General features: G+C 37.6%; 1 protein-coding gene and 1 long non-coding RNA gene across 3 annotated transcripts; both read left to right on the top strand.

Annotated features, from left to right (window-relative positions):
- The first annotated feature begins 1,496 nt into the window (after positions 1 to 1,496).
- znf207b (zinc finger protein 207, b) lies at positions 1,497 to 15,751 on the top strand. Of its 2 annotated transcripts, XM_052141463.1 has the most exons (11): positions 1,497 to 1,664; positions 6,958 to 7,084; positions 7,172 to 7,310; positions 7,417 to 7,596; positions 8,178 to 8,253; positions 8,344 to 8,414; positions 8,921 to 9,063; positions 9,482 to 9,574; positions 10,870 to 11,076; positions 11,257 to 11,422; positions 14,174 to 15,751. In XM_052141463.1, the coding sequence occupies exons 1-11, from the start codon at positions 1,624 to 1,626 to the stop codon at positions 14,332 to 14,334; spliced, it is 1,404 nt and encodes a 467-aa protein (XP_051997423.1). In that variant the 5' UTR covers positions 1,497 to 1,623; the 3' UTR covers positions 14,335 to 15,751. The 2 variants fall into 2 exon arrangements, with proteins under 2 accessions (XP_051997423.1, XP_051997424.1); XM_052141464.1 differs by lacking the exon at positions 9,482 to 9,574 and having other exon boundaries at positions 14,174 to 15,750.
- A 158-nt stretch (positions 15,752 to 15,909) lies between these two features.
- On the top strand, positions 15,910 to 20,867 carry LOC127654317 (uncharacterized). The gene is made up of 4 exons (XR_007971915.1): positions 15,910 to 18,446; positions 18,777 to 19,209; positions 19,729 to 19,874; positions 20,228 to 20,867. It is a non-coding gene; the product is annotated as an uncharacterized LOC127654317 (long non-coding RNA).
- The last annotated feature ends 932 nt before the right edge of the window (positions 20,868 to 21,799 follow it).

Below are 21,799 nucleotides of genomic sequence, written 5' to 3'. Positions count from 1 at the left end.
AAACGATCTACTCCAGGTTTGGATGGAGTTATTGTATGATGAATAATTTTAGTGATTTTAGCATTTTATAATAGAATATGAATAAAAGGTATACTTCCTCAGAGTTGGAAGGTAGCATTAATTATACCAATTAAAAAGCCAGGGAAAGACCCAAGTAATCCCATAAATTATCATCCAATAGCTCTAACCTGTCATTTATGCAAGGTAATGGAGAGAATGATAACTGATGCTCTAATAATTCCTTTATCTCCAGTGCTATTGTGGGTTATGCCCCAACCAGAAGTTGATCTAAATTTATTAGAAAGAAGGCAAAAGGAAGGTCCATATGATGCTGAGGTATATGATGTAAGGGAGTGTATGTGGGGTCAAGATATGGGGATTCTACTCTAATTTATACAGATGCTTCGAAAGATCCAAAAACAGGTCATGTGGGTGCTGCATTCATAATTCCAAAGTTAAGTGTATGAGAACCACACGATTTCAGATTACCTATCAGTGTATACAATATCAGTGTTTGCAATAATTATGGCAATAAGGTGGATTAGTGAAGTTACAATATCTAAAGCAATAATATGCTCAGATTCTAGTTCAGCTCTAATAAGTCTGAATGAGCAGAAGTCAGAAACAAGACAAGATATGATTTTTCAAGAATTATATTTTCTTCAGCAAAATAGTATGAAGGTACAGTTTTTGTGGGTTCCGGCTCATATTGGGGTGAGCGGTAATGAAGAGGCAGATGTTTTAGCAAAAAAGGCCATAGAGAAAGAGATAGTTGATATCCAGATTCCTTTTAGTAGGTCAGAAATAAAGTCAATAATCAAAAAGTATATTCTGAAATTATGGCAAACATATTGGACACTGACACAAAAGGTAGACATTTGTATCTTATACAGTCAGTAGTGGGTAAGGGAAGAGTATCAAGTGGGAGCAGATTTGAGGATAACATAATTACAAGATTAAGATTGGGGCATACAAGGTTGAACAGTACAAGGCACTTAGTAGGCAAACATCCAACAGGTCTATGTGAGGTATGTGGTGTTAATGAAACAATTGAACGTGTTATAATGCACTGTAGGAAATATACTGTTGAAAAGAATGAGTGGAAGGATGAACTAGTAAATGAGGGAGTGCAGTTTACAATTAAAAATGTACTTAACCCAGGTAGAAACATAAATCTATTACTGTTACATTATTTGGAAAGTACAGATTTGCACAAACGTATATAAGTATGTAGGTACAAAAAAACTCCATTTATTTTATACCTGAGTGTGGGAATGGAGGAGCTGTACACGCAGCACCGGACGAAGCCTCAGCCTCTAGCATGTATAAGAATTTAGGGTGATTGGAGTAAGTTGGTGGAGTAAGGTAAATCAGGAGATTGTTTGAAGAGTGTCAATAGTCCATTTGGGTTATAAGTGGCGGTAATGCGCTTATATGTCTGCGATCCGCCGTAAAACAAGAAGAAGATAACGTCATTTCCCGCTGCATTGTGGGAGACGAGACATTAGTGAAGCCGCGCCATTTTCAGGGTATACCAACCAGAAGTCAAGACATAGCGCTTGGTGACGGTTAAAATTGATATCCTGGCGAAATAGAAGAAACATAAGGATTATATAATAAAAAATGGGACGGAAGAAGAAGAAGCAATTGAAGCCCTGGTGTTGGTATCCTTTTTGAAGCTGCGGCACGCACATAGGGTGTTCATGTTATTAGCTCATGTCATTCACACATTACTGTCTTATTTACTATAACATATAGTATAAATACGAAGTCTGTATGTTTAGGTCGGTGTAGATTTGCTTTAAGTGCTGTTCTAGCCAGTATGTTTCACTTGTGGGGAATGCGGTTGGTTGAGTTCATCGTAGACATATGAGTTAGAGATGGGCATTCCGGCTCTTTTCAGTGAGTCGGCTCAGGTCACAATAAAGAGCCGGCTCTTTTGGCTCCCAAACGGCTCTTAAAAAAAGTCAAACAGTTTGCGATAGTTTGACTATAATTGGTGTTAAAACAATTCTATTGAAATTATTAAATGAAATCATACCAGTGGCCACAATGTATTTAAAACTGCGTTGGTTTGTTATGAAAAAGAATGCTATTATACATTTGCATTCAAAGTATAACGTTTTGTTGTGTGTAAACAAAGTGCATATAAATGTAACAAAATGTTCAAAACGAATACAGTCTGAACAGCATAATAGAGTTTTGCACCATATCAAAGAAAAACAAATAACAATTTGCAAAACTGCAGCATTCCACAAATGGAAATAAATGTACAAAAAAAAAAAAAAAGGATGCTATTAAATATTTGCATTAAAAGTATAACTTTTTTATATAAATGTATCAATTCAAAACGAATACGATCTGAACAACAATACGTTGGCTCCGCCCATTGGTTGACACTGTGTGTCTAATTGATAGGAACAACATGTGAGGCTGAGTCTGAGCAGAGAGTCAGAACGAATGGGTTGCGCTTGAGCATTTAGGCCCATATTATTTTATTTCTTTTTTCGTTCTTTTGAATTTGTTAATTCTATTATTTTAAATATTTTAATTATTCGTCCGACTCGTTCGCGAACGACCCATCACTAATAAGAGTCGTGTCTGAAACCTAGTGGGCTGCTTAACTAGGAGAGTTGTCAGGATACCGTAATCATATTTTACGATACTATACCAACTAAAGTATCCCTATATTAAATAGTATCACGATACCACACGATAATGTGTTAATTCTTAATACAGTTTGTCATAGTGTTTCTTAGAAACTAGCCATTCCACTTACTGCTCCGGAAGTGCTGAAAATGACACGGATGACTGGGAGAAGGCTCAAATAGACTAACTTGTTACCAAATACATTCTTAACCCTTGTGCGACATTGGGGATATTTTTGACGTACATTTTTTTTTTCTCAATCATTTTGGCTGTGTTAATGTCAACGGCACAACTTTTGCCAAATGTGTGTATTTTGGGGGGATTTAGATTTTTGAACATCAGTTCCTGTAATACACTGTGTACACTAAATAGTTACACTCACGACATTCAGGACAAAAATGTCCCCATTAAAACTGCAATATTTGATATATGTGCCATTAAAGCTTGAAATCATGAATTCTATTATGTTTTCATTCTGGAGCCCCAGCTTCAAAATTTTTATTTGAAAAATTTCTCACCAGATGGCACCATTTTTCTCATGTTTAGCCTATGGAGCAAACACGTGCTTTTTTCCTATTTTCTGTGTGTGTAAAAAAAAAAAACAGTGGCTTTATATAAACAAACTGTCATTTAAAGGGTTAAATCCTGAAAATGAATGAATATTTGGTAGTTATTATCAGGGCTTAAGTTGGTTAAAAAGTCAGTGAAAGTGGAAAATAATATTAGTGCCCAACCGATATATCCATTCACTGATGTATCGGCGTATATGTTTACCGATATGCGCAGATATGAAAACATTTTTCAGAACATATAATGCAGAAAGCAATGCTTTAGAATTGATGTCATTACATAGATTGTCCAGCAGAGCGTGCTCCGTCTCTATTGTTTACAGAGCTGACCCTGAGCTGACATGGCTCTTCAGACATTGTGGAGTTAAGCACATACAATGACCCCATCATTTTCCCTTTTCAATATAACTAATATAATGTTAACCATATCACTCATGTCTGTTTGCTGTTAGCCAGCTATAGTTTGTCAGAGCACATTTTTTGCAGACAACAGTGCACTGTTGTCTGTTGTGTGTTGATTTGAGCTACGCTGTTACCTAGTTGGTGAGACACAATGCTGGTCCATCTTTTAGGGTGTGCTCACACTTGTAATTCGGTTCTCTTGGTCAGGACTACATTTAGTCCTGGTTCACTTAGCGTTCACACAGGTATTTTTAACACCAACCTAACGATACAAAACCAAAGTTATCAGGAAAAAGTCACAACCTGATTGGAGCTTTTATGACGTGTATTGTTTTACTTAACTTGCCGATCATTCAAAACAATGCTGGCTGCTGGATGAAATGCGATCATTGGATTTATATATGTATATTTGGTGGTATTTTTACCATCTGAAAACAAACGAAGAACTAATAAAATGTGTAAAGCAGTCAAATCAGCGCCAGAATTTCCTCCATTGTACACACAAACGAAGATATCCGGCAAGAATGGCTGATGGCGGTTCTGACATCTGTACCTTACTGTAATGGGCAACATAGGTCCTATGATGAGAAGAACCAGGTATGCTTGAGGTCAGTAATAGACAAATTGCTTCCTGTTTTTGGTCAGTTTAGACGTCTTTGATCCATGTTGCGTTCATATATCAATCGAACCGCACCAGAGTTCGTTTGTAAGCGGACCGAGACCCACTATTCAGGCGGTCTTGGTCCGCTTCTTTGGTGCGCACCAAGGTTCGGGTGACAGCGTTCACACTTGTTCAAATGAACCGCACTAACAGAGCAATTGAACCAGAGTTAATTTTAATCGAACCAAACCTGCCAAGTGTGAACACACCTTTACTCTCTATTAATTGACAACGAGCTTATAGCTAACCTCGTAGCTACTGTCATTGCTTGTCAGCAGAGTGGAAGCTAATGTGTAAACATGTATTCACCAAACTTTTTTGTGTTGGATTCACAGTTTGGTACCCCCTTCAACCAAACAATTCCAGTCATTGCATTTATAACATTTAATATTTAAAAGTCTGGTTTTCCTTCTGAGAACATTTGCATAGTCATATCGGTGCAAAATCGGTGAACAATCCACATAGAAAAGGTCTGTTTTCATTCCAGCTCAAATATTAACTATATTGGCCACCATGTCGGTAAACAGTGAATTTTCCCCCTCTAAAATCGAGATCAGTCTCAAAAATCCCATATCAGTCGGGCTCTAATAAATATGTAATATTTCTGTGGCAGTTTTTTGACGTGGACATTTTTTCTTCTAAGTGTGATGTTTGTTTTTTTAAATCCGACACTGCACACAAAAAATTATAATGTTTCAAAATCAATGTTGTTGCTAATCATTGACATCCCAAACTTTGATAATCCACAAAAAAAAAATCCCCTTAGCAATTAGTATATGAAAAATAAAATGAAAGTAGCATTATATAAACAAACTGGCATTTAAAGGTTTAAAATCCTGAATGAATGAATATTTGGTAGTTATGATCAGGACAGATGTTGGTTAAAAAATGTACTAATTGAAAGTGGAAAATACTATTAATATATAATGTTATAGCAGTTTTTTTGACGCGGACATTTTTGTCCTCAAAGGGCCTCTGATTAACTTTATTTTTATTTACACAAGGGTTAAGTTTGGTGTAAAAATAATTAAAAAAAAACTTCGCCGCATCAAAACAGCCAGTTCAAATGGCTTTTAACTCTTTAATCCATTTTTCAGTTATTATTTAAATCTTGGTAACATATAAATAAAGATATTGTAATGTTGAAAAGACTATTTTGAGCAGCTATTTCATCATTGCTAAATGCAGATTTCACACCGGTTTGATCCCATGGTACAGGCGCGTGACCAAACCGCTCAGGGCAGTGTTTCCCAAAAGCATAAGTCTGATCATTAGTCATTAGTGCGAAGTTACCGCCACCATGCATTTGTAATTGAAATAAATAAATAAAAACCGAGTGCAACGTTTGATTTTTTTTCAGAGAAACGGTAAATGTTAAGATTTTTTGTGAAGTTACACTAATCTGTGTGTATTCTGCAGAAGCAGTGGGACGTGTCCGAAGTTGTTTAATAAAGTTACTGGTATTTCCCCTTTGTCTTGAAATCTTTGTACGCATTCACGGCAGATGGATTATTCTGGTCTCATAACCCAAACGAAATCCAAATCTCGTTAGTGAATTGTTTAAAAAAAAAAATCTTCTCACTCTCCAAAGTTTTATTTTAATCCATATTATCCATTAGTATTCACGACCGCCAAATTAAGACGCTGCGATTCAGACGTGTGTGTTTGAAGCATGGGGAAACCACTCATTGAAAATAAACTACCAAGTTAGGAGCAACTTCTAAACAGCATTTTGCGCTTTTAAAGGGCACTGCGCGAAGGGGACGCCATTCGAAAATGATAAATTTTTAATGTTATTACAGACATGGGTCTGATTCAAATGAAGGTTGTAGCTAAAATAATGTTTACTACCGCACATACAACATAATTTACCATATTAACGTTACTACCGTTAAACATACTGTAGCATCAGCACGTTTCCATTTCTATAATCCATTTAAATTTCATGGAATAGTTTAACCACAAGGAAAATTCTCTCATCATGTACTCACCCTCGTGCCATCCCCAAATGTGTATGACTTTCTTCTGCAGAACACATGAATATTTTAGACTAATATCTTGGCTCTTTAGTGAATGGTGACCAGAACTTTGAAGTTCCAAAAATGTAAATGGGCAGCATAAAAGTAATCCATAAGACTCCAGTGGTTAAATCCATGTCTTCAGAAGCCATTTGATAGGTGTGGGTAAAAAAAAAAAAAAAAAGATCACTGTTTAATCCTGACTGTACTGAAATCTCCACCTTTGACCAGCCTGACCTATGGGTGGCGATATGCACAAAGATTATGAATTGTCAAAAAACAAAGAAAAAAGATTGTGAATGTGATAGGGGAGATTTATAGTAAAAAGGGGCTTAAATATAGATTTTTTTTTCTCACCCACACCTATCATATTGCTTCTGAAGACTTCCATTTAACCACTGTAGGCGTATTAATTACTTTTATTCTCTCTTTATTTGCAGCTTCAAAGACTTCACTTGCATTGTGAGAGTCTACAGAGCTGAGATATTCTTGTAAAAATCTTTGTGTTCTGCAAAAGACAAAGTCATACGCATCTGGGATGGCATGAGGGTGATTAAGTGATGAATGTTCTTTTTAGGGTTAACTTCCTTTAATCCTAACCATTGTTTTCTGCATGTTTATTTTTCCTTTTGAATATAAGTCTTAACAAAATCTTAAGGTACTGCAACAGAGATTTTGATGACGAAAAGATTCTCATTCAGCACCAGAAAGCCAAACATTTCAAATGTCATATATGTCACAAGAAACTCTACACAGGGCCTGGATTAGCCATACACTGTATGCAGGTATGGGTTGTCTTAATGGTTTTGTCTTTTCACACTTATTTGTTATGTTTTGAAGTAGTGTTGAGTGTTAAATCTGTTTTCTTAAAGGTGCACAAAGAAACAATAGATGCGGTTCCTAATGCAATACCAGGGAGAACAGACATAGAGCTGGAGATCTATGGCATGGAGGGTATTCCAGAAAAAGACATACAAGATCGGAGAAGAGTACTTGATCAAAAGTCACCAGGTATCATTATATAATGCTTGGATAAATTAATTGGTTCATAAAATGTCAATAGAATGGTTTAATGTCAGAGTTATAATGCTGAAAATGTGTTTTGATATCCGAGCAGATGGCCAGAAAAAGAAACAGAATCAGGATGACTCTGATGAGGAAGATGATGATGAAGCCGGACCTTCGTCGATTCAGCAGCCTGCTGTTCATCCTCCGGCTGCTTACATGCCCCCCATGACCCAGGCAGGCATCCCTCCCGGGCCTCGGGCCCAAGGCATACCTCCTGCCATTTATGCACGTATGTCGCCAGTTTACTAAGTGCAGCTCAAACATAAGTGTTTCATAGTTAAATAACTAGCCATAATGATGTATTCAGTACTGTGCAAAAGTCTTAGGCACGTAAGATGTTTCACAGAAGCATTTGTCTTAAGATGGTTATTTATATCTTCAGCTTTAGAGTGTCAATAGGAAATATAAATGTTAGACACTGAAACATTCCTTTTGCAAATAGAAAAGATTAGAGGAGAAGAACAGGGAGCCCTACATCAGTTGTCATGGTCCCCACAAAGCCCCCCACTGAACATCATGTCAGTCTGAGATTACAAAAAGAGACAGAAGCAATTGAGACAGCCTAAATAGATAGAAGCACTGTGGTGAATTCTCCCAGAAGTACCTAGGAGAATTGGTAATGTTTTAAAGGCAAGGGTGGTCACACAGAATATTGATTTAGCTTTTTTGTGTTAACTGGACTTTGTATGACATTAAGTGATAAATTAAAACTATTTATGTCATTATTTTTGAAGACATCCTCACTGTGCAGCATTTTTCACAAGTGCCTAAAACTTTTGCACAGTACTGTATTTATAACTCTTTTTATAGGCATGCCACCCATGATGGCTGGTGTCCCACCAATGATGCCTGGGATGCCACCGGTAATGCCAGCTATGCCACCTGGGTAGGTCTTGTCCTTTATCTATGCAACTGTAGATTGTAATATAGTGTAGGATGTACCAGTGAGATTTATCTGTAGTTCTGTTTTGCATAGCATGATGCCAATGGGAAGGATGATGCACCATGGTCCAGTGATGCCTCAGATGATGCCTGGCATGCCACCAGGTTGGTACTTGGTATCTGGTATTTAATTATTTAATATTATTCACAATTAATTTTGTCGTTTTTGAATTATTATATTTACTTTAGTTGTTTATGGGTCCATATTTTTGATTGATAATAGACCTTATTCACAGTAGTGGCATCTTTAGTTTTTGATGTGAATGAAAACCAGACTGTGAGCGTAAACTTGCAGCTCCTAAATTCCATCTGATTTTTCACAATTCATGTTGTCTGGATTTTTTGTCCATTAAATGTTCTTGAAAATATATTTTTTTAATGTTTTGTCAGCGGAACAATCCAAAAACACTTTAAATTACATTAAATCTCATTGAAGAGACTGTGTGTCTTTCCCTTACAGGCTTGTTGTCATTCACGTCAAAAATCAAAGAGGCCGTTGGTGTGAAAAGTCTATTCTGTTAAGTTTTGTTTGAATCAGCTTGAGGACAGTTGTCTGTCCTTGTAAAAATGGTGTAGTAGTTCTGATTAAGAGATTATTTTCTTTCGTACAGGAATGTCATCCCATGTTGCAAGGCCCGGCATGCCTCCTATGGCACCTGCGGCTCCTGTTACAGCTCCTGGTATGGCCAGTAGAACAGCTGTACCTGTCACACTGTCGGCTGCATCCAAACCTCTCTTTCCAAGTGCTGTGCAGGTACTGAACACAGAAACGGACCTAAGACAAACTCCTGGATCTGTAGCCACTGTTTGAGAATAAATCAACCTTTAAAAAAGAGGGAGAAGATTAAAGACTTGAGCAGAATGTAGACAGTGTAATATTTGGCGCTATTTTGTTAATAGCTGCCATTAGAGTATCAGACATTAGCTAATATCAGAGTAAAACAGGGTAATGAAGGCACAGTAATGGTATTATTGCTAGTCTGCTTCTCAAAACATCTAGCTCCTTAAGATGCTGTTGCTGACTATAAACAGTCTTTCAAACTAGGCTTTCTAAATCATAACCAAGTATACGTTGCCAGGTTGAGTGGGGGTAAGGTTACTCAAAGGGATAAGGTTATTAAATCATTATTATGATTATTTTACTATTATTCTTTCTCTTTTCTATGCTTCAGATGGGGACTGGTGTCGCGAGCCCCAGTGCCGCTCCTGCCAGTGCAGAGACACAGTCTTCCTCCTCTAAGCCTTTGTTCCCTAGCTCTACACAAGTATGCTCTAGTTTGTTTGCTTTTCTGTACAGCAATGCAGCATGCAGATCGGACATGCTTATTTCTGCTGTTAGTAAATATGCATTTGCATACAGAGGAGTGGTGTATGTTTATGTGGCTGATATTTAGGTGGGCATTTAGCTGTTTGGAAATGTATAGTTTTGATTTGATACTTGATGCATACTTTAGAGGTAGACCAATATACTGGCTTTACTTATTATTCGGTGCCGATAGTTGCTTTTTGGAGCTATCGTTATTTGCAAAATCTATAGCGACAGTTGTTGATAGTTTTTTTTTTTACGTCAGTGCTCAGTGTGTTTCGGGCTTACTTAATACTCATTATGCAGCAAATCTTCATATTTTCTGGTTATTTTGTGGATTTTGGTTGAACAATAAACTGCATCTAGGATTATATTCATTTAGGAATCTTTGTCTGTCCCTATCATAATTATGAAATAATAGGACTTTTTTTTTTTTTTTACATTCTATAAATACATTTTAAAAACTATTAATCAGTTATCTGCCTTTCCCACCACCTTAGTTATCGTTAGCAGCAAAATCCACTATCATTCGACCTCTAGCATGCATTTTCTTTTTCATTTCGTATTTGAACACTTTTTCAAATTCAACCTGAAATCAATATTGACCCCATTTACTTGATACATGTTTCTGGTCTTGTGAACAATTACAAATAATTGTCATTGTAAGCTTTCAACAATGTAATAATATTAAAACTTGCAATGACTTTCATTTTCGGGTGACATTATGCCTTATTTTTCAACCTCTTCTCTCTAATCGTCTGTCATATAAAGACTAAAATGAAGTCTCGACCTGTATATTATGAAAGGGAAAATGTATTCTGAATACCATTGCATGTTGATTTTAAAGCTGCTGTAAGTGATTTCTATGCCACTAGTGACTTAAAATTGGAAATGTAAAAATGACGGCTTCGAAAGAGGTTTTCCAAACATCGCCCCTGTCTTCCACTGTTTGGGGTGGGAGTACCAAACTTGCACTATTGACAGAGGTCCACCTCCAAATTTGACTGATTGGCTAATATGAGTGTCTATGGGCTACTTTTGTTGTATACAGAGCCTAGGACTGTCACAGTGTGATTTCTCTGGGTACCTATTTCTACTATGCAATGGCAAATGGACATCATTGAGATTTTTATTAACTTTTTCCGCCAGTGCTGTGTCTTGTGATTTGTGGTTGCACAAACCAACTTAGGCAAGACTTTTGTTTTTGTTGCTAAATGTTCTGAAAATGAACACCAATCTCTTCCTCTCCTCCAGGCTCAGCAGACAGTATCAGGACCGTCATCAACCACCTCTGACCCTCCTAAAGTGACATTCCCAGCCTACACCCAGCCCTCCTCCTCACCCTCTGACGCTGCCCCCTACGTGGCTAAGCCCCCTGCCACGGTCACAAGTAAGCCAGCCACCCTCACCACCTTGAGTGCTACCAGTAAGTTGATGCACCCTGATGAGGATATCTCGCTGGTGAGTGCTCGAATTTTGCTCTAACTTCTTTTTTTGACAGTAAGTAATTGTGATAATGATAATTAAAATCAGATGTTCAGTTTACTTGGTTGATAGCTGATGAGAATACATGCAGTCAAAAGTGTATTTATGTTGTTGCAAGTTTCTAATTACATTGTCTTTGCCTTGGTCCCTGTTCAGGAAGAGAGAAGGGCTCAGCTGCCTAGGTATCAGAGGCTAATCCCTCGGCCTGGACAGTCTGCAGCGGCTGCTGCCTCAGCTTCCCCCGGTGGAGCAGTGGGAGGAATGATGCCTGCCCAGCAGGTTATGCCTCCTCAGCAGCCTGGTATGAGGCATTCCATACATGGTAAGATACTGTCTGTTGGATAGGGTTGCCACTGTGTACGGTGTTACCGGTTTTACAAGATGTTACCGTTTTACAAGGAACAACACCGGTGTGAAAATTTATACCAGTGGAAACATTATGCATGGAGCTTCCAATATCAGTACAATAGCCTTACAAATAGAATAGCCTTTAATAAAGAACAGTTGCCTAATGAAGAGTTTGTGACTCATGATAAATTAACCTAAATAATGCATCGAAAGTCAGACGTTTAATTGCAGGTAGCGAATATAATGTGCGTGGTGGGTAACTGTAAGATGTCTCTGATTCAGAATGACACAAGAAATGCTGTTAGACACACAGACGCGCTTGAAGAAACACACTATTATATTTTTAAGAACAGATGACAGAAAATCCGTCTATGCGAATGTCTGACACGCTGTTTGTTCGGAGGCGTGCAGTCTCGTGGAACACGCATATGTAAAAGGTTCTAACTCTTTCTTTGTTTCAGCCTTCTGAAAATGTTGTGCAAGAATAGTAAGTAAGAATGATGTATATGACCTCAGACAGCTCAGGAGGTGCTTTGAGGTCAGGTCATTTTATTTCCACAGAGCAGTTTGTTGTTACCGCAACTCTGCAGGGTCACTTTATATATAGCTTATACACTGGTGGCCAAAGGTTTGGAATAATGTACAGATTTTGCTCTTATGGAAAGAAATTGGTTCTTTTATTCACCAAATTGGCATTCAACTGCTCACAATGCATAGTCAGGACATTAATATTGTGAAAAATGACTTATTACAATTTTACCTTCTTAAACTACAAAGTGTTCTCATCAAAAGATCCTCCACTTGCAGCAATGACAGCTTTGCAGATACTTGGTATTCAAGCAGTCAGTTTGTGCAGATACTCGGATGACATTTCACCCCACACTACCTGTAGCACTTGCCATAGATTTGGCTGTCTTGTCGGCACTTTTCACGCACCTTACAGTGTAGCTGATCCCACAAAAGCTCAATGGGGTTAAGATCCATAACACTCTTTTCCAGTTATCTGTTGTCCAATGTCTGTTTCTTTGCCCACTCTAACCTTTTCTTTTTGTTTTTCTATTTCAAAAGTGTTTTTCTTTGCAATTTTTCCCATAAGGCCTGCACCTCTGAGTCTTCTCTTTACTGTTATACATGAAACTGGTGTTGAGTGGGTTGAATTCAATGAAGCTCTCAGCTGAGGACATGCGAGGCATCTAGTTCTCAAACTAGAGACTCTGATGTACTTATCCTCTTGTTAAGTTGTACATCTGGCCTTCCACATCTCTTTCTGTCCATGTTGGAGTCAGTTGTCCTTTGTCATGGAAGACTTTAGTGTACACATTTGTATGAAATCTTCAGTTTTTTGGCAATTTCAAGCATTGTGTAGCCTTCATTCCTCAAAACAATTATTGATTGACGAGTTTCTAGAGAAAGTGTTTTCAACAGACCGGTGTGCAACACAGTGTCATTTAAATGGTCATTCTCACTCTCTCTCCTCAACAGTTTTCTGTAACTTTTATCTAATGATAAGGCAAAATATCAATAAAACTAATGTATATACCATCTGCAAATATGCACATATCATTAAACAGATGTAATAAACCAACGTCACAAAACTTGAGCAGATCCAGCATCTTGTGGTGCGCTCAATTATTTACCTCTAAAGCACATATTCTATCAGCATCTCCTCAGCAGTTCCCTGTCACTTTTAACATTCTTTTCTAATGATAAAAGGCAAATATCAGTAAAACTTCTATTATATACTGTTTGCAAATATACAGATATCTCGTTCAAACAGAAAAATCCAGTGTTTTCTTCCCATTAAGTACTCATATAATATCTTCCTCTGAAGTGTATATTCTATCGGCCAGAATCAAAATGTAAGGATCAGGATAAAAATTTCCTCTGATTCACAAATCATGACGGACACTGGGTAACAAGCCAAGCAGGCGATCCAGGTCGTTTAAACTGTCAGGAGATTACGTGGGTGCAACTTCAAAGTAAAAGAACTTCACGTGTGCTATAAATAAATTCACAGTCTTACTCACTATGCACTGTATATACAATTGGTTTGATTCTGTATTTTTTGAGAAAATGCGATTGTTAATGTGAACTAGCGAACTCCAGGGGTGGTAGCCAGCGTTTTTACCACTGAGTTACCCGGGCCCCTGTTTTTGTTATGCACTATATTAAATGGTGTGATATATCAGCATTCTATCAGCCACCCTGCTCTTTGATAGGCATCGACCATTAAAAAACCCATATCGGTCGATCACTATAATATAACATCATTAAACCTACATTTTCTCTCGCTCAATCAAAGCAAATGACTCTTGCGCTTCATAAGGCATCTCTCTCCTGCTTCTGGTGCTCCCTTTATAACATTCGGTTTACAGTTTTAGTTCTAGCCGTTTCCGAACTCATACAACACCTGTGGCTTCTAGTGTGCAATTTTATTTTAGAGCTCCTTGTGTGCAATGAAGCGATTTCCATTTGAATGCCAGAGTTACGTACTGTTGGTTTAGGGCATTGCGCATAATGGATAAAATAGATGCAAAAATAATGTTACAAATATAAAACGTCCAATCTGCACGATGCGCATTGTCACATTTTTTGTTTACCTCAATTTATCGTGCCAACTACCCCAGGTTGTTTATCATACTATGTTTTGTTGTCTTCATACAGTTTGCTTCTAGAGAAGTGAAAATGCTTAAGTTTAGTGACGTGCATTTATCTTGGCTTTCAGGTCAGTATGGTGGTCCTCCTCAGCGCATGCCTGGTTATATAGCTGGTGGCATGCCTCCTTTTGGACAGAGCGCCCCAATGTTGCCCCCATACCAAGCTGGCCCACCTGGGGGCCCCATGGGCATAAGGCCACCCCTAATGTCTCCAGGCAGCCGATACTGAAAAGGCACTGTCATCCCACTAGGTTTGGAGGTTAAACCTTTTCTCATCTTGTGCTTAATGTAACCAAACCAATGAGTTCTAAGCCCACTGCTGAAGAAAAACTACATACTGGACATTTTATATGTAACATGACACAAGTTTTTGGATTCAGCTCTTAAAATAAAAACAAGACACAGAAGATAACGGAACAGTATCAATGTTACAGTTGAGACATATATAATATATATATATATATATATATATATGTATATGTATATATATGTATATGTATATGTATATATATATATATATATTGCTTTTCTTCCTATTGTGTTTCATTCAGGTTGTACAAGTACAGTATGTTAGACAATGGTTCATAATATATTGAAGCCGCTGGCCTAACAGTATCTCCATACTCAAGGCAAGTTCCCAGTAATATTTCTGCTTTTATCTTAGTAGTGAAGCCCTCACAGCACCATATTGTGCTGTTGGACTTAATGTCCCCAACATCAGCTTGGTGAGGGCTTCAGATCATTGTTGTCATGGTGTGTTTTTTTAATTTTTATTATTATTAATATACTTTTTGCATCCATTAATTCAGGAGTTAAATAGCACAAGGGTAAAAATGTGTCTCTGTATTTTTTGGAATATGCATTGTAATAAAACATACTTAATTTGATTTTCTTCTTGATTTGTTTTTTGTGTGAGTGTTTCCTGAACTGTGGAGTCTTCAGGCATGATGCCATCAGCAACAGTAACTACTATAAGGAATTTATTTCTGTCGCTCTCCATCTGCCTGCATGCAAGAGTGTGCGCTGTCATCTAAGGATGTGAGAAATCTATAACAATGGATAAAATGTGCTTACTAAAATAAAATTTGTTAAAGTAACATTTAATGAAGTTTGGTACAGTTCCCAGTGTGTCATGGTCTTTTGGACCTTAAAGCATATGAGGTTCTGGGAACCACTGTTCTAGATTATTCATGGAACACTTGGTTAAAAAGAGTGAGCGATAATCAGTCTGTAGGACTTAAAGTAGATGTGATTTAGTTGCATGCAAGAGCTTTCCAGTAATTTGGTCGAATTTAAAATGTTTTTGTGACATGCTTCATTTGATAATTCTCAGCTGTATAAAATTGGTACAATGGCTTGGAAGCTTTATGTGGAAAGCATATCCTGGGCTGCAGGTAAGATCGACTGTGTGAATTACTCTGAAAAGGCCAATCTGCATGTATTTGCATTCACACTTGCTCTTATTCAATGGATTCATTGAACTGTTTGTTTTAGCATCTTGGAAAATGGAGAAAAGCAAGAACAAATATCAACATTCACCAATATCAAACAAAAATACAAACCTGTGTAAAACCAGGCATTCAGAATACTTTTTTCACCACATCTGCGATTTATTGCCATTAAATTGACCTGATTTTCACACAGTATTTTTTTTTTACTGGGGGGGTTATGTCATTGCAAATGTGAATAAACATCTGTAAACTAATTTGACTGCAGTACGATCTGTCACTCTAAACTATGCAAAAAGCTGGTTACTCCTTTTTGTTAAATTGTGCATACTCAAGTCTAACAGCAAGATACTGCAGCATCTAGCCTGCCGAAAAGCAAAAGACGAAGAGTTCGACCAATCAGCGCTGGGATGATTGACAAATGCATAATGTCAATCATATCAAGAGATTGCAAATCGATAGTAATACAAAATAGGTTTTATCCCTCTCGTTCTTCCTCCGTCTGGTTGGTTCATCAAGTGAGGACGGTGCTTTTAACTCCTTTGCGAATTAAACAGGCTGGATGGATTTGGAAAGTTGAAATTGTGAACTCACTGATTCTTGAGACATGGGACAAAACGGTGCAATATTTAAAAAATAAAACCTTGTGCTTAGACAAATTAAACTACATGTATGTATCTAACATGTACTAAGCTACTGAGCTACGCTTCAATACAACCTCCCAACTTTTCTATTTTTTATCAAAATGTGTTTTTTCTTTTTCTATTTTGTGTCAACACCATCAGACACCAAAAACACAAATTAATTTATACTCACATTATGCTAGACCTTTAAGAAGTATAGAAAACATTTATTTTCACCAAGGCTGACAGAGGCCACAAAAAAGTTACTTTCAATATGTATGTATATATATATATATATATATATATATACACTCACCTAAAGGATTATTAGGAACACCTGTTCAATTTCTCATTAATGCAGTTATCTAATCAACCAATCACATGGCAGTTGCTTCAATGCATTTAGGGGTGTGGTCCTGGTCAAGACAAACTCCTGAACTCCAAACTGAATGTCAGAATGGGAAAGAAAGGTGATTTAAGCAATTTTGAGCGTGGCACGGTTGTTGGTGCCAGATGGGCCGGTCTGAGTATTTCACAATCTGCTCAGTTACTGGGATTTTCACGCACAACCATTTCTAGGGTTTACAAAGAATGGTGTGAAAAGGTAAAAACATCCAGTATGCGGCAGTCCTGTGGGTGAAAATGCCTTGTTGATGCTAGAGGTCAGAGGAGAATGGGTCGATTGATTCAAGCTGATAGAAGAGCAACTTTGCCTGAAATAACCACTCATTACAACCGAGGTATGCAGCAAAGCATTTGTGAAGCCACAACACGCACAACCTTGAGGTGGATGGGCTACAACAGCAGAAGACCCCACCGGGTACCACTCATCTCCACTACAAATAGGAAAAAGAGGCTACAATTTGCAAGAGCTCACCAAAATTGGACAGTTGAAGACTGGAAAAATGTTGCCTGGTCTGATGAGTCTCGATTTCTGTTGAGACATTCAGATGGTAGAGTCAGAATTTGGCATAAACAGAATGAGAACATGGATCCATCATGCCTTGTTACCACTGTGCAGGCTGGTGGTGGTGGTGTAATGGTGTGGGGGATGTTTTCTTGGCACACTTTAGGCCCCTTAGTGCCAATTGGGCATCGTTTAAATGCCACGGCCTACCTGAGCATTGTTTCTGATCATGTCCATCCCTTTATGGCCACCATGTACCCATCCTCTTGATGGCTACTTCCAGCAGGATAATGCACCATGTCACAAAGATCGAATCATTTCAAATTGGTTTCTTGAACATGACAATGAGTTCACTGTACTAAAATGAATCCGTGTATCATACGTTCTTTTCATATTCAATTGAGATTCCAAAATCGGAAAATGAAAAAACGGTTTGTTATTTCGTTATTCGTTTATAAATGTGATACCAAAAAACAAATAACGGGTCATTTTTCGTACTTTTGATTTAATGCTCAGATCAAAAAGAGGAAATTAAACAAAGGGTCGCGGACATATTTTGATTTTGATATTTAATTTGTTCGATCTGTGTGAACCGGAAGTCTCGTTAGCTTGATTCACTTCTTCAGTTTAACCAAACATTAGCCTTCAAATGTGAGATCAATCATGGAGAGTTTCAGTTTCATCTTGTTCAGAGGAACTAAACGGGTGACTGTCAAAGAAGACGACATGACGACCGAAAAAATCGGCAGGATCTTCCAGGTAACTTAAGGTGATGATACACAGGGCAACTTTTTGAGCAATGTTGCCGTCAACGGGCAACCAGAGACACAGGACCCACGAGCGATCTAAATTATCCAGATAGAAATGTATTGCCCATTTTCAATGGGAAAGTGCCCAAGTAACAATCGCTTGGCAAGATTGCAGCAACTTTGCTCAAAAAGTTGCCCTGTGTACCATCACCTTTACTGTAGTTTAATCTAAAAATAAGTCTTATTTATTCTGTAAAATTGCACTGACGAAACTGTTAGCTAACGTTACTTTATTTTATAACTAACGTTGTACTGAACCCCTTCCTTCACTGTTTACATTTGCAAAGGTGCATGGGCCCAGTCTCTACATCACCGATGACAGCAACATTGCCATATTTCCTGGGCCTGATGGCCGTTTTAGCACTTTAGAACTCATAGTAAGAGGACATTACGAGGTGCACGGCGAAAGCAGCGTGGAAGACTCATCTACCGGCAGTGTCCCAGCAACACACAACCCTACCCGCTTTCCTTTCCAGCGCTGCAGTTGCTGTTGCAGGTTCTGCTGCAAGGGCTTCAGCAAATCCAAGAGCTAATCTGACAAAAACATTCCAAAGGTGACCAAATAAAACTTTCACCATCACACTAATGTAAAGAGTATGTTAATACGATTTCAGCAATGATATGCTTGTTATGCTAGCCATAACTACAAACAGAAATAACATTTATTCGCAAGTGTGACATAGCATATTTGACACTGATATCTGACATCTGCAGAAGAATGCGCTTTCAATGAAATGGCTACATTATGCTATCAAGTCACTACTATATCTGCATAATTCACCTCGATGCATTTGATAGGCTGTGTTATGATGGCTGTACCATAGGAATAAATCCTAAACAATATAAATTGAGTAAAATAAATGTTTTGTATCATCAATATTCAGAAACATCTTCATCGCTGAACTTGTGGATGGCAAGTTGGAGACTAGCACAACGCTGACTGTGTGTTTTTCAGAATTTGAAGCTTCTGTTATGGGCATCCTCTACAAAGTCAATGATGCCCTTGAACAAGAGGATTCACGCATCCTCACTGACGGCCAGGGGAACAAAATCTTGGACTCGGAAGGAGACTGAACACTTTGTATTGTTTATATGAAAGAAATATGAAATAGTATATAAATCCAGGATACCTTTATTGTATGCTTCAAATTAACTTATTTGTATTAGGAGTTACTGCCCATCTCCTGAGTCATGCTATTTGCATAATTAATGGACTATTTTCTATACAGGATCAGCATTTTGGAAGCAAAATGCAAGGAAAGTATTTGCTGTGAAGGAAGAACACTTCTTGCAAGCTAGTAAAAAGAGGAGACTGAGGTACTTAATTTGGAAAATGCACTTTATAATATTCGCATATTTGTTTGTTTTCATAAATTCATAGGCGAGGAGTAACTGTAAGATGTTATGCCAATATAGGCCCCGTTACAAATAGTCACAAATTGTTCCAGGGAAAGACATTTGACATTTGTACTAGTCACCCTGAGACGTTTTAAATGATTCTAAATATGTATAATATTCAATGATAATTATTCACATTAAACCATATAGATTCTTGTGTGAGTTTCAGTTGATCTTGGCATGAGAAAGAGGGTGAGTGATGAAATGTAGTTTAGAATGAGTTCAAATGTTAATTTGCAGCAAGGTCTTTTGTCTACTCGAGGAGTGGTCATTCCTAGTTGGCACAACTAGTTCTTTCATTTTTTCCAGTCTTACAGCATAAAACCATCTGGCTATTCAATACGATGTCTACAGTGACCATAGTAGCTATTGACAGGGTTAAAATTGTTGCATTTATTGGATATAATTTGCTTGTTGTATATTGTGCTTGTTTTTCAGTCGACGAAAAGATACAGGCCTCGATCTGGTTTTTGATAGAATTGAAGATGTGGAGTTTGCAAATTCCAACCGCAGAACAACACTGTCCCTGACTGAGGCCCAAGCAGCTGCTGTTAGAGATGCCTTTGCCTGTATTGTCTGCAAAAGTAATTTGTTTTTATTAAATATTGTTTTCTTTAAAAACCTGTAATTACCCATAATTCAGAAGTTGTTAAAAAAAAAACATACACTTTTCAATGTCTTATTTAGATATGAATGGCAATTGCTGATAATTAGATAAATATGGAAAATCCCAGGTCAGGTGTTCTGACAACCACAGATGTGGATACAGTAAATAAATAGATGGTACCATACCATAGTACCAATGTTTAGTCTACTTCACACACATATCTATGTGCAACTAATTAACTCTTTCCATGAAGAACACAGACCAAATATAGCAATTCAATTCAATCAAATACTGTAGTTTTTGAAACTGTTTTCTGATTTAAATTGGCAGGTCCAATGGTTGAGCCCATGGTTTCATCGTGCTGCCAAAGCCTTGTTGGCTGTAGGATCTGCATTGAAGAGTGGCAGAAAAATTCTGCCTTTTGCCCAAAATGTCGAGCTGATGATTTTGGTAACAACATTCAAAGACTTACTGGACTCTCTGATGCATTGGCTGCATTGGGAAGCATACTCTGGGAGTGACACTGTGTACAGAATCCAATCATATGTAATTGCATTGATTTACTGTTCTTTGTGTTCAGTTTGTTATTGGGTAACATATGTCAAGTCTACAATTTAAGCAAACTCTTTTTTTGCTCATGTTTCAATTAGAGGTCGACCGATATTGGTTTTTTTCAGGCCGATGCCGATCTTTTGAAATCCGGGTCGGCCGATGGCCGATTAATGCTGCTGATTTAATTTGGCCGATATGTGCTTGTTTTTAACCTCTTATTTGAACCTTTTATTTGAAAGATAAAATGTAACACAAATAATTACTTAAGATAGACAACATTTCTCAACAAATACATTTATTGAACACTTGACCGATCTGAACTTGTACACTTAAATTAAAAATGTTTAATGTAAAAACATATTGTATAAATAATGTATAACAAATATATTAAATAAACAAAGCAGGTGTTACGAACTGCTCCGAGACATGAAGGTTGAGATCCAAATGCAGCTTTAATTAAGGGGCAATCCAGACACGTAATCCAATATTCAGAGCATCCAAGAGAAGCACAGGCATAACTAGGGATGGGTATCGTTAAGGTTTTAATGGTATTACTACTCTTACCGATACTGCTTATCGATCCGGTACTTTAACGGTATTCTTAACGGTTCTTTTTGTTATTTATATATATATATATATATATATATATATATATATATATATATATATATATATATATTACACAAATATAAACGTTATATAGGCACAATGATTTAATTTCAGGAAGGTCTACTAACATTACTGTTCAGGTGTGGTCTAAAAAGAAATCTAATAAAGTAATCAATTGTAAAATAACACTGCATAGTTTATCATAGATAGATTAATGCAGAAGTTATTCATTCAAGAGCTGTAAGTGATTTTCTCTTTGCCTTTTGTTGTTTGATTCGCAGTAATGGCTCAATCGTCACATGTTTAATAGACAGCTTCCCCTTTAAGACCGAGTTCAGATCTAATAGACTCCTGATGCAGCATATTTTCTCCCCAACTATTTCCATAACTACGTCCATTTAAGACATAAACGACTCGGTTACTAGCGTAACCTCGGTTCCCTGAGAGGAGGGAACGAGTATTGCATAAGTAGCTTACGCTATGGGAAAACTCCGTTTCTCGAGAAATATTGAAGTCTTTATGTAAAACGCATTGCAGCTGCACAGCAGACAGCGATGAGCGAGGCAGCTCGGTCATTGGCTGTGCCGCGGCAACTGCTCGAACCAATGACGGGGCGACTCTGAACGCGCGACCAATGGGCGCGCGCCTCGCGTTCGCGCGCTCAGAGCCTGCCGAAATTAGCATAGTCAGGCTATATAATGGGCACCCCGTCATACGAGTTCCTTTAGGTTCAATCGACTG

The sequence above is a fragment of the Xyrauchen texanus genome, chromosome 13 (genome assembly GCF_025860055.1).
Source record: "Xyrauchen texanus isolate HMW12.3.18 chromosome 13, RBS_HiC_50CHRs, whole genome shotgun sequence".
Taxonomy (NCBI): Eukaryota; Metazoa; Chordata; class Actinopteri; order Cypriniformes; family Catostomidae; genus Xyrauchen; species Xyrauchen texanus.
This window is presented reverse-complemented; position numbering and strand designations above follow the sequence as displayed.

Bases quoted from the DNA above. Each gene is read 5' to 3' on its own strand.
- znf207b (XM_052141463.1), top strand. From the start codon at position 1,624: ATGGGACGGAAGAAGAAGAAGCAATTGAAGCCCTGGTGTTG. The intron at 1,665-6,957 runs GTATCCTTTTTG...CAAAATCTTAAG, and splicing joins CAATTGAAGCCCTGGTGTTG to GTACTGCAACAGAGATTTTG. The intron at 9,575-10,869 runs GTATGCTCTAGT...CCTCTCCTCCAG, and splicing joins TGTTCCCTAGCTCTACACAA to GCTCAGCAGACAGTATCAGG.